The sequence below is a fragment of the Sesamum indicum genome, linkage group LG12 (assembly GCF_000512975.1).
Source record: "Sesamum indicum cultivar Zhongzhi No. 13 linkage group LG12, S_indicum_v1.0, whole genome shotgun sequence".
Lineage (NCBI taxonomy): Eukaryota > Viridiplantae > Streptophyta > Magnoliopsida > Lamiales > Pedaliaceae > Sesamum > Sesamum indicum.
In genome coordinates this window covers 1969315-1983359 of record NC_026156.1, presented here as the reverse complement: position 1 = coordinate 1983359, position 14045 = coordinate 1969315, and the positions used below count along the sequence as shown (strand labels likewise).

General features: G+C 36.7%; 2 protein-coding genes across 4 annotated transcripts in view; both read right to left on the bottom strand.

The window, feature by feature from the left end:
- The window catches only part of LOC105175060 (BTB/POZ domain-containing protein At1g04390), a gene marked incomplete in the record, with an annotated part of 6816 nt that extends 2306 nt beyond the window's left edge, over nt 1–4510 (bottom strand). The window contains 6 exon segments of the mRNA XM_011097381.2: nt 1–1120; nt 1340–1785; nt 1872–2005; nt 2110–2617; nt 3627–3756; nt 4133–4510. Of these exon segments, the coding sequence (XP_011095683.1) occupies nt 1–1120; nt 1340–1785; nt 1872–2005; nt 2110–2617; nt 3627–3756; nt 4133–4233 (2439 nt within the window).
- LOC105175059 lies at nt 11819–13614 on the bottom strand. Of its 3 annotated transcripts, none has more exons than XM_011097377.2 (2): nt 13514–13614; nt 11819–13333 (listed from the first exon to the last, which is right to left on the bottom strand). In XM_011097377.2, the coding sequence occupies exon 2, from the start codon at nt 13302–13304 to the stop codon at nt 12045–12047; it is 1260 nt and encodes a 419-aa protein (XP_011095679.1). In that variant the 5' UTR covers nt 13305–13333; nt 13514–13614; the 3' UTR covers nt 11819–12044. The 3 variants fall into 3 exon arrangements, with proteins under 3 accessions (XP_011095679.1, XP_011095681.1, XP_011095682.1); XM_011097379.2 differs by having other exon boundaries at nt 11819–13428; nt 13514–13584; XM_011097380.2 differs by having other exon boundaries at nt 11819–13423; nt 13514–13578.

Below are 14045 nucleotides of genomic sequence, written 5' to 3'. Positions count from 1 at the left end.
AGCTGGTCCAAGGGCAGGACTAAGATCAAAGGTTGGTATGGGAACATCCCATTTTGGATTTCTTCTACAAAGCATTTGCATCAGAGACTCCAATTTACAATGCCTCGCAAAAATTTTCAGCTTTTTAACAAGGTCTTCGCTGGCTTGTAAATATCCCAAGTAAACATATTCCAACAACTTCAACAATGACTGCTGATCCACGTGGGCTGATAGACGAACTGCTTTTACGCTGCGTCTCTCCCTATACGGTTTTATATTAGACCCAACAGATGATTTCTCTTTAGGAACTGATTCTCTGCGAGGCAGTAATGATGGACATCTCACAGTAAGAATTACTTCATGAACATAGACAGATTCCTCATTTGCAAGATCTAGCTTCAGATCAGAATGCTCTTTCTCACCAAGGGATTTCCCAATTCTCTTCCCCAATTTACTTGGGAAGCCAAATATTCCAAAATAGCTAAGTATATATGCAGCATACCACCTTGAACCATGAGACTTATGGTTTCTGCATATTTCCTGGAGTTCCTGAATTAATCTAGCTTCAGAAAAGTCTTCTAGGCTGTCAGACAGATGAACTCCCATACCAGCAGAATGATGTAGCAACTCGGCAAGGATCCACAAACCAAAAAGCAAAAGCATGTCTTCCCCTTCCCACTCTTCTGTACATGGGACACAGCAACTCCTCTCAGTGAAGGAATCACGCAAATGAGGCACCATACTCGCTCTTTTTGTATGGACAGGATTGTTTAGCCACCACATTATGAAGGCCACTAGAGTTTTCATCCCTTGGAATTTAATTATAAGTTTTCGATATTTTGGTACACTACAGTAACATGCCAAACTCATTAAGGTCACCACAATCTCAAGGTTTCCCGGAAGCCCAAACTTGTTTCCAGCCAATCTTCGGCTTAGAATCTTTAGTAAGTATTCAACATAATCCCTGCCATTGGACTTGAGTATTTCACACAGAATGGACCTAGCCAAGGATGAAATATATTTGCAAGGAGAATAAACCATCATAAGAACAGCCCTAGTTGCTGATTCACACTCAGCCATATTTGTGGGACCATCTCGAGAAACTTGGCATAATGCCCCAACTGACTTGACGAAGGAAGAGCTGTTGAACAGTATGCAAGAAAAAAAGAAGGGAGAAATATAAATAGAATAAGCACCATCTGATGAAGAAAAATGCCATAAACAACTATGTAATATGAACAAAGAGTAGCACCAGTTACTGAGGTTTGTAAACAAAAATAACCCAACCTAACAACAAAACAAATGAAAAACAAACTTGAAACTCAGCCATATAAACACTGTCTCGTGGAATATATATTACCATGCACATATTATTAGGACACTAAGTTGAAGTTCATTCCCATGCCTTTCAAAGTCGGAATTTTCTGCACAGTTTGCGGCAAGCCCTCCGAGGATATCCCATAAATATGGTCTAAAAGAAAGTGAGAGATTTGCACTCTGACTCTCTTGCACAACAGTAATCAGATCATTCACAGATAACTCACGCTGCAGTTTTAGAATCTTGGTATGATTGTCCACAAGAAGATCAAGAAAGAGTCTGTCCACTCCAGATTTCCAAAGATAACTGTGATGATCACCTGCCCAGCGAGTGATTGAAGCCAAACGGCATGCCTCCTCCATGACAGACATTTGACTTTTGTCAAGTTTCTCATACAGTGATCGCCAATTGTTCATCGTGCTCATTACAGCTTTGAGAAGCGGTTCACAGCATATGCGCATCATTTTTACACATCCCCTTCTGCTGAGCTGATAAATTCATGAAGCAGAACAACTTAGACACATAAAAATTGACAACTTCCCCACAGGATAACGGTTGAAATGAGATAGGCTACCATTAGACATCGAGCAAGTTTAAATGCCTCCATGCGGACTGAATTAGTATTTGAACTGTCCATGCAGCCTACCATCATCTGCAGAAGCGTTTCCCCATTTTCTAGAAGCTTCTCTGCCCCATAGCCACATAGGGCTGGCAAGCACAAATAAGAGAAAACTCATAAAGGGCCGGGCGATTAGCTATATGTACGAGAATAGCTTGGATAGTAGGAAACTCATAAGGGAGTGTGTCAATACCTAAAGAAGAATACAACTGCAGGAAAGCAACTTTCACAGAATTTCCAGGCACGAGTCTGATAGATTCTAAAATGTGTAAAAACTTAGGATCGCTCCAGACGCAGAATCTAAAGGATGGCCATCGCCATAATATTTTACTCAAAACAGAAGCCATCTCTTCAATGTACTCGATTGGTTTATCGTCAACACAGAATTGCTTAACATTATGGACAAGATAACCAACTACTTTTGTTTCATCCAAAATCTGCGATACTTCTCTCTCTTGTCTAGAACTTATCTTTGTTAGAATGACATTCATGGAAGTGGCACATGAAATTGCAACTGGCACTTGCTGGGAAGATAACAAATCTGCCAACGGACAGATTAGATCCAAAACATGAGATTGCAGCATTGGACTTGGCAAAATATTGACCAGCTTTGCAACGACACTGGAGGCCAACCTCAATATTGACTGGCTTTTGAATTCTAGTATACTTCCCAGTGCTCTAACCATATCAACAACTGAGTCCTGGATTGAGAAGACACAAATGAAAAGTTGTGATCACAGGTAGGAAGCACCATCAAAATAGTTTGGTGCAGCAAAATTGTTGTGGTTGCAATTTCAACAAAGCAATCTTTTGGCTTTATTTCAATCTGATGCTAGGTTCATAATCTCAACACAAGTTAGGTTAAACTTGTTCTGATGCCATGAACAGCACACCAACACTTTTACTTAATAACAGCATAATGTAAAAATCCTGGTACACCATTTTAAACCTTTCAGTCAAGCAAGCTTGTCGCCAAAAGACAAATCAGGAAAGAGGACATCAAAGTCGAGGAACCAATTTCGTGTGGACTATGTTATTCACTTGCAGAAAAACAACATGAATCCAGCTTATTTCCAATTTCAATGAACCATCCAGTGGCACTAACCTTTAATACAAACCAGACACATATGAAGGAAATAGCATATTGGAAAGTCTCGCTAGGGGTAAACTTTCACAGACCTATATGGAACACCGTAATAGGCACACCAAATCTGAGACTTTTGTGGCACCTTCAAACTATGCCCATAACACTCAAGCCTCACCATTTCTCCCCACAGTTTGAAATTTGTTGTGCTTAGAAAGGCAAAATATACATCCCGATCTCTCACCTATAAACAAAAGGAAATTATGAGGGATAACTATAACCAATTCAATGATATTCCCATATAAAGATCTCCATAGATCAAATCAACATAGAGTATCCTCATCCCAAGCAAAACAGTTTCTGGTGCCACACCAGAAACAGTTTCTAGGCAAGTTATGCAGCTTTTTAAGAACCTTATAAGCAATCTACAGGGGTAAAATGATATAAGCAGGCTGGGTTTTTCATGACCATCACCATCTTATTAACATGAAATAACCGGTTAATGATCAACTGATGAAACAATACAAGGAAATAAAGAAAAAGTTATTACCAATGTATGCTAGAAAAATAGAAGTGAAGTTGAAATTTGTTTACAAGGCTTCTCATATCTGGTTAAGGTAATGTACCTTGACAAGTGGATATTGTAATGTCTCAGTAGAGATACAATCAAGAAATGCATCAACCGAACGAAGCACCAATCTTTGTATCTCAATATCTGAACATTGCCATTTCCCTCTGCTTTCAGTACTTCTGCAACTAAAAGCCAAAATATAGTAAGAAACTCAGTCAAATTCCCTCAAGAAGTTACTATTTGATCAACTACTTCCCATGAACTCACAGTAAAGAAAAGATAGCTTAAATCAATCATCAAATAGTCGCATGGTAAAGTAAAAAAGGATAACAACATTTGCCTCCTTAGCGCCACTGCACATCCAAACAATGCCAACCAAACTTTATACTTCACGCCCCACGGGACATAAAGACCTAGCCACGCTTGTGATAAGAAGTAAAATGTAACTCAACTCGAGATTGACTCGACTTGTGTGCGATTTTGTGATCAATGGTTGAAGCTAAAAAAGACGGAGGAAAATATAATGAATGAATTACAACTCCAATGATGTGAATACAATACCCGAGGTTGAGGGCATGGTAAAGGCGTTGATGTAGGGTGAGGACGTGGGCACTGATGCCGCGGGCACTCTCCGGCGCACCGTGCCTCGCCGATGATCGCATTTAATTCTACTCTTGGGGCGCCGCCGCTGGCAGGGTGAAGTCGGTGGTGCCGCGTTACTGCAGTCCAGCAATTCTGAGCATGGAGCGTCGTCCCAATCCGAATACAACTCCTCTTAAAGCCAGTAGTTAGGGCTTACACCGCCATATGGGATTCAATTGTTGATATGCGTTGGGCAAAATCTTGTTTGGACTTGGAAATGGGTGTTTTGTCTGCTCGGATTGTACTTTGGTCTGTTTGGAAGCTTCACCCACCATCCTAAATCATATTTTTCTTATTCGCCCCAAAAGAAAATGTAAGAAACAAATAAAATATTCATATATATATATATATCATCAAAATTACGGGGAAGGTGAAATCATTTAGTTTCATGTATTTTAATAAACGAAGTAATTTATTTTTTAATTTTTAATTTTAAAAATTACAAAAGAACAAATTACTGCTATTTTTTCTTTAAAGAAATTTAATTTACATTTTGCGAGAGATTAATTACATCAAATCCATTTATAAATTAAGTGCACTATTTGTTAAGCCCATTTAGAATTTTCTTACAATGATATCAAGTGGGCTTCCTTAAGCAAGCCCACTTAAAATTTACATCCACTGTTGGGCTTTATGTTGGCCCAATATACAAAATTGCTTTTCACATTCAATATTATGTCATCCTTAATTGTTCAAATAAAAATCCACTATGACTCCATTTCTTTTAGTTATATATATACTTCGACCATATTTAGATGGATATAAAAATAATAAGATGAATGGACATCACAAATAAACTATATGAAAATTAACTTATACGGACGAATTAATAATTTGATTTATGAAGATAAAATGCTGTTCCAATCATTAAACAATTTGGTTATGGGATTATTTTATAGATATATTCACGATACTACTTATTTAAATTCAAGTTCCCGGCTTAAATTTTTCAAACTTACATATAAAATTATATAATAAAAAACGAGACAAAATATCAACATATATGATGTATTTAGATTCACAATATTGAAGTTGTTAAATGGACCTCCATCTTAGTTTCTCAATTTGATTCCAAATTAAAATTAAAATTATGATCAACAAGATCGTAAATGCAGAATGTTTTTTTATCAATACTTGCATGTACCTGTTAGAAAATAGAGACCCACCAACAAGGTTTGTCCCTGTTGCTGAAATTGAGGTCCTCTAACTTTAGAAACATATGTTCTAACCCTATAAATGCATGAAATATTGTTATATTACATATATGTGTTATCTATATATAACTTATATGTGATATTATTAATTAGGATATAATTATTTTTATTAAGTGTAAATATTTGATTTTAATGATTGTAGTTAATTTATTTTTAAATAATAATTAATCATATTTTTTTAAAAGTAAAAAAAGCACTAACTAAACGACAGCGGCGTCAAATCAAATGAATTAGCTGTCAAGTTCAAGAGTGACAGCCAATAATTGGTTTTCCATTGCCACCCAATTTTTCACATTTCACAATAGAGAACAGCCCAGTGACCTCTCAAAAAAACACAGCCGAGTGGCCACCAGTCGAGCCGCCGTCGACTCAATGCGGCAGGGTAATGGCTAAGGAGCCAGTCAGCGTTCACCGTCTTGACTATGCCACATGTCCATCATCCAGCTAATAATTATTAATTACATTATCTGAAAGCTCCGATTGGTCAGATTCAGAACTGCGAATAAAGACGTTGGAGATCTTTAAATTTGTCCCCACCGTTGGATCAGACTATAAACACAAAAACAGATGAAAGCAGGGGGGGAAATTAGAAACAACAGTGAAAAGAGATCAAGAAGAAGATTCACCTTGTTGGAGTTGAAAAATAAATTGAAGGCATAATTACATTTTTCTACCTTAAAAATTCGTGTAATTACACGTAAATTTTTTATAGTTTGAGAAATTATATCTAGTATTTTTGAGGTGTGCTTCTGTTTAACGAATAAGTCTCTCCGCTACTTAAAATTCACTAAATTTGTTGATATTAAACTATCTTTATAACGATGAACATATACATCCTCACATATATTAACACGTGGAGATGTATAAAGGTAATTTTGTTTAACCGACAATAAATTAGTAATAAATCAATTTGGGGTACATATAGATTTTTTTTCTTATTCTTTTATTAACGTCAGCAATTTCGATGAATTTTTATTAACGAATACTTAATTGTTAGATGAAAGCAAACATCAGTGATGTTAGATATAATTTTTCAAACCATATAAAATCTATATTTAATTAAACAAATTTCAAGGGAAGGGAGTGTAATTATCCCTAAATTAAATTATTTTTTGTACGATTGAAATCGACTAATAAAATATTATTTAAATTATTTTATCAAATTTAATAAATCAGACTTGAATATATATTTTAGTATGATAAGATTTTGAATTCAAATTGATTTGTACAAAAATATACTTAAAGAATTATTAAATTACTTGAACCTAATTCATGTTTGATCTAATTAAAATTTATTTAAATTTGATTAAATTAATAATTAAATTAAATTCAAATTTAATAATAATTTGAATAAAATTTAAATAATAATGTGTTTCCCCGGAATGGACCAATTACAATCCTACATCAAAATTGAGTGGCGTCTCTTTAAAATCACATGATGTTGATGGGGTAGACGTCGGTCGTGGGAAGCCCAGCAATGGACAAAAGTGGTGGCTGCTCCTGCTGCTGAATTCCATACTGTTCTAGTATTTAATAAATTAAGATAAACTAAATTATCTTTTTTTTTTATAAAAAAAAAAGAAAGATAGAAAAGCAAGCAGGAGACGAGAAAATAAATAATACAAGATTTAATTTATTTGATTTGATTTTTTTGTAACATGAATAAATACGATCCTGCTCAAACGTGGCTAAATTAGAAGTGACCTGTCGGTGATTTAATCCTTGGAGTACTTGTTCGTCCTCTGGCCTAAAACCATTTTTGCAAATTCAGACTTTGTCCACTTTGATTTAAGTGTTTTTTTTTTTTTTGGAGGTTCGTAACAAAATGTATATCTTCAAATATATTGATTTCTTTCATAAATTGTTATTTTATAATTAATTGATTTATTAATATCTATAGAGTATTCATTTTACCATTCTTATTTTTATTTAATGTTTAATCAAATAAAAATAAAATTAAACGAGTACGCTTCAATTGATAGTGTAATAATAGAAGAAGAGTAGAGTGAAAAGTGAGGATGGTAAGTTAAATAAGCGGTGACGGTAAGTTGATCCCACCCGCACCCACTGTGTACGAGCGAGTACTGTTTTTCTTGCCTTTTGGAGGGAATCAGGAATGAGAGGCCGCAATGCTATATTTGGAAGGAAAAGGATCACGTGATTTATCAGTGGGGAAGAGGAAGAGGAAGATGGGACGGGACCACACGCACCTCACCACATAATATAAAAACTCTAATACTTTTTTTTTTTTTTATAAATCTCTCTCCACTTATATATGCATGTATATATGTATGTATAGGAGGGAGGGCCTGTTTGGCAAACTGCCAAAAGCACTACTGCAGCTTTTACTCTTTTTCAAATTGAAAATTGATAGGATTGTACTGAAGAAAAGGAAAAAAAAAAAAAAAACATAAAAGTTCCAAACGTTATCCCATTCTTTGTTTGCTGCAATAAGTACACGGTTTTGAATATGCCCTGTCCACGTTTCCCTCACCCTCCAATTCCCCCATAATCATATGCATTCTGCTCCCTGGCCTTTTTTCTTTGCACTCAGAGACGTACTTTTGTTTTCGAGTTTGATTAATTAGCGATTTCAATTTTGTATTATTCGAGACAACAGCGTGTTTCGCAGTCATTTTGCCTGCTCTAATTGGAGAACCACTTGCCGCTCCCAAACAAGATTTGTACCCACAAAGAACAAAAAAGAGAGAGAGAGAGAGAGAGATGGTCATGGTTTGCTTCGAGCTTTGTAGTTTCTATGTGCGTGAAAGAATTAAAGAACAAAAAAGAAATATCTTTTTAATTTTATTGTGTTTAATTTAAACAATAATTACACTCAACTCCATTGAAACTTGATGCAACTATATATAAATTCCATGTAGTTTACAAAATTACATCTAATACCCTTAAAGTTTGTTTTCATTAAACAAACAGATTTATCTATTACTCGAAACTTATTGAATTTATTGATATTAGTAAAAGAAAGTTGAATGAAAATTAATATTTATAGTCGATTGACTTATTTATAATTATGATAAATATTTGAGGAGAACGGCCTTGTAATTTGTCATTTAATTAAAACCAAATATTCAAAAGGGGGGCAACGTAATTTAATTGAAGAAGTGTAGTTAAAAAAGCTACTAAAAATAAAAAGTTGGCAGAGCTCATAAAGAAGTGACATAAAATTGCAAAATCCAATGGGAGTATGAGAGGAGCAATACATAGTAAGAATCCGTTAGATATTAGGGATAAAGAGAGTAGAGGATGAGGGAGGGGGCAGTGGGCAGTGGGTGAAGGGGAATCTTCAACAGAGAACCGACACTTCACGGGCACGTTCTTTCACTCATTCATTCCAATTTTCAGGATCCCTACAATATACTTTTTCTACATACATTTCGTGATACGTATATATTCTGTATTACTATGTGTATTGTGTTTTTTAACTCTGATTTGTGGAGTGAGGAGTATGAGGAGGAGGAGGAGGAGGCTCGTCCTTTGACATAGACCATGTGATGTGCCAACTCATTCTCTCTCTTTCCGCATCTTCCCAAATTTTTTATTCTTTATTTTGCACTTTCAACTTAATTACATGGAGGGGGAAGAGTTGCGCTTTCAAAAATTTTTAGGAAATCGTAATTTTAGTCTCATATAGTGATGATTTTCATTCCGTTGATAAAATTACAGCTACACTATTTAAAGTTATAATTATAATTATGATTATATCCTATTATTCTTTTTTTTAATAATTACAATATACTAAATTATCAAATTTGATTTTAACAGAATTAAAATTATCATCACTTTTCTGAAAAAACCCTTTATTTAGTATCGGCCATGATGATGAGGCAACTCACAGTAGTTTTGAACCAAACGTGCAGAATTATTTATTCAGATCCAAGTGGTCAATATAGAAAGCCCTTTAAATCATGAGGAAAACATTCAAACTAATGAAGGAGCACATGACTAAAGCAACGTGCTTCCTTGCATCCAATTTTGTGGGTTAGGGCTCCAACTGATCACAGCTTTGGGTTGTGAATCAGAATCTTAAATTAGGCTATGAAAAGTATGGGGTGTGTGTTTTTGCTAGGTTGAAATATACCCTAATGAAAATTAAGAAATGACCCAACGCCTGCGTTAAAAGTGAGTAAATTTAACTCGATTTAATCCAACATGTACATTCAATTCCAGTTGTATCCTACAATCTAAATTAATGATTTTTAACTATTCACGTCGATTTGATGTGATTAGACAGAGGGCCCATGCATTCATCTCTCAATTAAGTAACATCATCGCATTAATCGTACTTTTCTTGTTATGAATTGATCTTAATTAATTTAACATCGAAAGACTATAATAGAACATATCTAATGTATCCATAGTTTATTAATTTCGTTTCCAGACTATAAGAACAATATATTGAAAGAGGATAACAATTTGAAAATGATTACTACCAAAGACGACCCAAAAAAGCTCTATCCAGATCAATACTCAATGGTTTCAGTTAATTATTTTTTTATCCCAAAATGTTTGAGGTACGTGAATCAATATTATTACTAATACAAATTTTAGAAAAATGAAAATTTAAAAGTATATTTAATATATAAGTTTAGAGAGGCATGATGGGTAAGTAAAATAATTGGTGGTGCGGGCCACCCTAAATGGAAAAGGATGGTGCAGGTCTATATAAAGAGCAGACTGTCGTATCCCAACACTTGAAAAGCGAGATGAATGCCCCATTATTGTCCAAAAAAAGCTCCAATCAAAAAGGCCAACAAGGTTGGTTTGGTACCGAGGACGTGAGACCGCTGGTCAAACAGCTCATCATTCAAAATCATCACCACCACCGCACCCATACTAGGGAAAGGGAATGTGCAAACAAATTGACACATTTGCAGAGATACATGATAAACACAACTGCCCAGTTTTGACGGTCAAGTCAAGGAATTCCGAGTTCAAACCCCACCCATACAAACACGCACTAAACACAGCCCACTAAGCGTGTATCTTTTTAGTGAAAATACACACATGTAAGTAATTAACTAATTCTCATATATACTATCAATTGTTGGAGTTTCGTCATTTGTCACTTTGCGCAACATTGAGAAAGAGAAAACATTTCATTCTGCACCCAATTAAGTACTTGAAATAAACTGGACAAAAACCAGTTCCTTGTGCTCTGTCATGTTAATGAGTAAAACAAAACACGGCAGAGACCAGCTGTACAACAATATACTTGTTAAAAGCACCCATCAGCTGGCTAATAGATTTGCTAGGATATAATATTATTCAGGAACCGTCCTATCTTATTAAAGAGTCGCTATTTGCAAATTAATGCGCGAGATCTAGTCGATACAGAGAGAGAAGCAGCGCTTCCTTTCCTTTCAGTTACTAGACTGAAACCAATAAAGAGTCTGCGTCCATCAGAAGAAGCACTGCCGAGGGAGACAATCACGCAGAAGGAAGAATTAATAAATGCGCATTATGACCCACTTATGATGTGACAATGCAAAGAAAACTTTTAATTTGGACGGATTCGATCAAAATTAAACCACTCATGAATAAATGAGATACATTTGTAATGTGCCTAATGTATCGTTCAGAAAAAATAATTAATCAATAACAAGTGCGACACATATTACTCTGTGATTAATTGGACTCAGTCAAACCCGATCCAAACAAGAATTTTCCCACAGCAAATTACTCTATTTTTCTGCAAGCCTGACAATTTAGGCTTGTTCTCAAATGGTTGAGGCAAAATTTATGAGATGAGTTTTGAGAGTTCAGGGCTGAGCAAAGTAATGAATTCAGTAGTTCTATTTATTAGAGCTGTTAAAAGAGGTGCTCTAATTGGGATCAGACTGATGGTCCAAAGCAAAGGAAAAAAGAGTACAGCTTATCATCAGCAGAGATGGGATACTATGAATAATATTGATTTTTATACTTTAAAACCGCGCAATCATTTCCCAGAAAAGAAGGATAAAAGAACTCAATAATTGAATAATAGAAGAAAGAAAATGAGACGTGCTGCTATTAATACAACAGTGAATGCGTACAGGTAAAAGAGCACGCAGTCGATGTCATGTGTATTCTCACATGTTTCGTTGCATTCGAGAATTTTGTTGGCATGGGGTAACTGAAGAAACCCAATCGCACAGTGGGCGCGTATGCGTCACACGCAAATGATATTCCCATCACATGTGGAAGTACCTCATGCTCACTAAAATCCAGAACTAAAAGGAGCCAAGAACTTTTTGAAAAGCAGAAGAAACAGAGATTCCATGTAACTTTCTGGTAAACAAAAGCAGATGCAATGAAAAAGAGAACCAACTTAACATGAACTTTCACTATAAAAAAAAAGGAGAATATCTAGCATTGGTTTTTTTGGAATTGGAGTTAGAATCACAAAATAGAATAACAACACGAACTATCATCATCGGCCAAAAGCATAAAGATCCCAGTCTATTCCTTATGTACATACAGTGGCAAATCTAAAGATTGTCAAGAAAAAACAGCTGTGGAACCAAAACCTAAGAGTAGAGAACCTTCAAGAAAGAGAACAAAAGGGTAAAACCCACGTTAATTGGAGAAAAGGGTGTTACCCAGAAAAATCTACCCTCTCAAGTTCGGTTGGTCCGATTCCTACTGTGATTACTTTTGTTTCCACTAGAACTACCACCGATTTCTTTCTTCTGTTGCGAAGAGAAAAAGGGAAACCCAAAAGAACCAGACTTCGACGAGCCTCGAAGTGAACAAACTGGAACGTTGAGAACTGGTGTGACACGGACGTTAGCCGAATACGACCTCTCCATTCCACGATATCTGTATCTGGGACCGCCGTTGAAAGTGCTCGGACTGCTAGAACTCCTCTCCAAGCCATAAAACACAATTTTCCCGGAGGAGTTCATTCGAGGACTATCCACCGAAACGCTTCGAACCGGAACGGTAGATTCAGGAGCTCTTCTCATTGGACTCCTCCCAACTCGAGACGGCGCCGTCGGGTTTCCCGAGGATACCGGCGCCCTGCGCTTGACTACTCGAACTCTGGAAAGATTGCTGGTGGTGTGATGAGCATTACGAGTAATAGAGCTTGGCTTATCGGAATCGAGCGAAAGTCGAGGAAGATCGTCGTGATCATGGCCTGATGAAGAAGATGAAAGCGAAAGTCTACAGGGTATGGACATTGACTCATTATCCGAGTCCCTTAACAGTGGAAGACTTAAAGATGCATCAACTGATGCATTTAGTGATGACTTTGAGCCGCGATGAAGAAAGTGTTTTAGGCTTCTGGCTGCATTTTTGCTATGATGCTGAGATGATAACGAGGACGTCGTCTTCTGATCCTCCTGCCTCGCACTATTGTTCTGATACAGTTTCTTCAAGCCGAGAAGCTCCTTCCAGCGGCTCGAGCATCTCGGCGCCTTCGGAGAAAATAAATAGGGATCCGTGGAGGATATCTCATTTCTACGGCTAGATTTAGGAGTGTCGGGAGATCTGACGTCGCAAGACGCGGGAGCAGACGTCAAGGAGTGCCGGATCGAGGACAGCTGCAACGGTACAAGCTTTCCATCGGAGAACAGCTCATCGGCGGGCAGCATTGTCACCAGATCTTCAAGTCGGAACTCAAAATCCACGAAATCTTTGGACATTTCTGGATCTGATTCTTCCGGCTTCTCTGCAGCCGCACTATCCGGCACAGCGTGACCTTGACTGTTCGGAGAAGGCTTAGCTGCGGAGACTTTGGACTCCTCCTCGTCAGGAATCTCGCGGCTGAATGAGATTCTCGGGCTTAGCCATCCGTATGACGGGAACTTTGCAGGAGGACAGTCCAGAAAACTCTCCGACGAGACTCCGATATTGTTCACGCATGCCGACGCCATCTCCGGCGATCATGCAACTCTTATTATTACTATCAACACAAAAAAATCACCAGGAAAAAGCTCAAGCCTCAAGCGAAAAAACTCTCGCAAAATCTAGAGAGCAAAATCATTATCATCAACTACACTAGATCAAGGAAAAAGCAAAACATCAGCAGCAATTAGCGGAAATAAATGCAAGAGAAAGATTGTTAGCTAGGGTTTGGAAATACCTTGTGAATAGTAGTAGCGTATGCTGGCTGTTGGTGTGTGGAGAAGGTGGTGTACTATTGTGTGCCCCAGTGGGCATAGCGCATGGTACACTTAAATAGAAATAATCGTACCGTGGGTCCATTCTTCAGATACAATAGGGATTGAACACGTGTCAAACCCGTCAGAGCTAGGATGACGTGGCCGGCATTGGGGTGATCGTTTTGAGTTGTTTCTCGGAAGCATCAATTGTGTTGCGGAGAGAGGTTAAAAGTTAAATAATGAGAAAAGCAGGGGTCAAAATGTGATAACATGTAAATTCGAGATTCATACTTATCCATTAGGATCTGAAAGAGCTTTTTAGAAAAGTTGAAGGGCAATAGAGAGAATGAGCCGGTGACTGCAAAAACTGAGGTAACTGTTTAAATAAGAACTGCACAAACAAATCTTTAATTATAAATTTAGAATTGAAAAGTATTTGTAACAAACGATGCATATAGGATAAAAAATAAAATATTATGACTTTATAATTTTTTCTAAGAAATATAAGTAGCT

Coding starts and splice junctions, on each gene's coding strand:
- LOC105175059 (XM_011097377.2), bottom strand. CDS start 13,304: ATGGCGTCGGCATGCGTGAACAATATCGGAGTCTCGTCGGAGAGTTTT.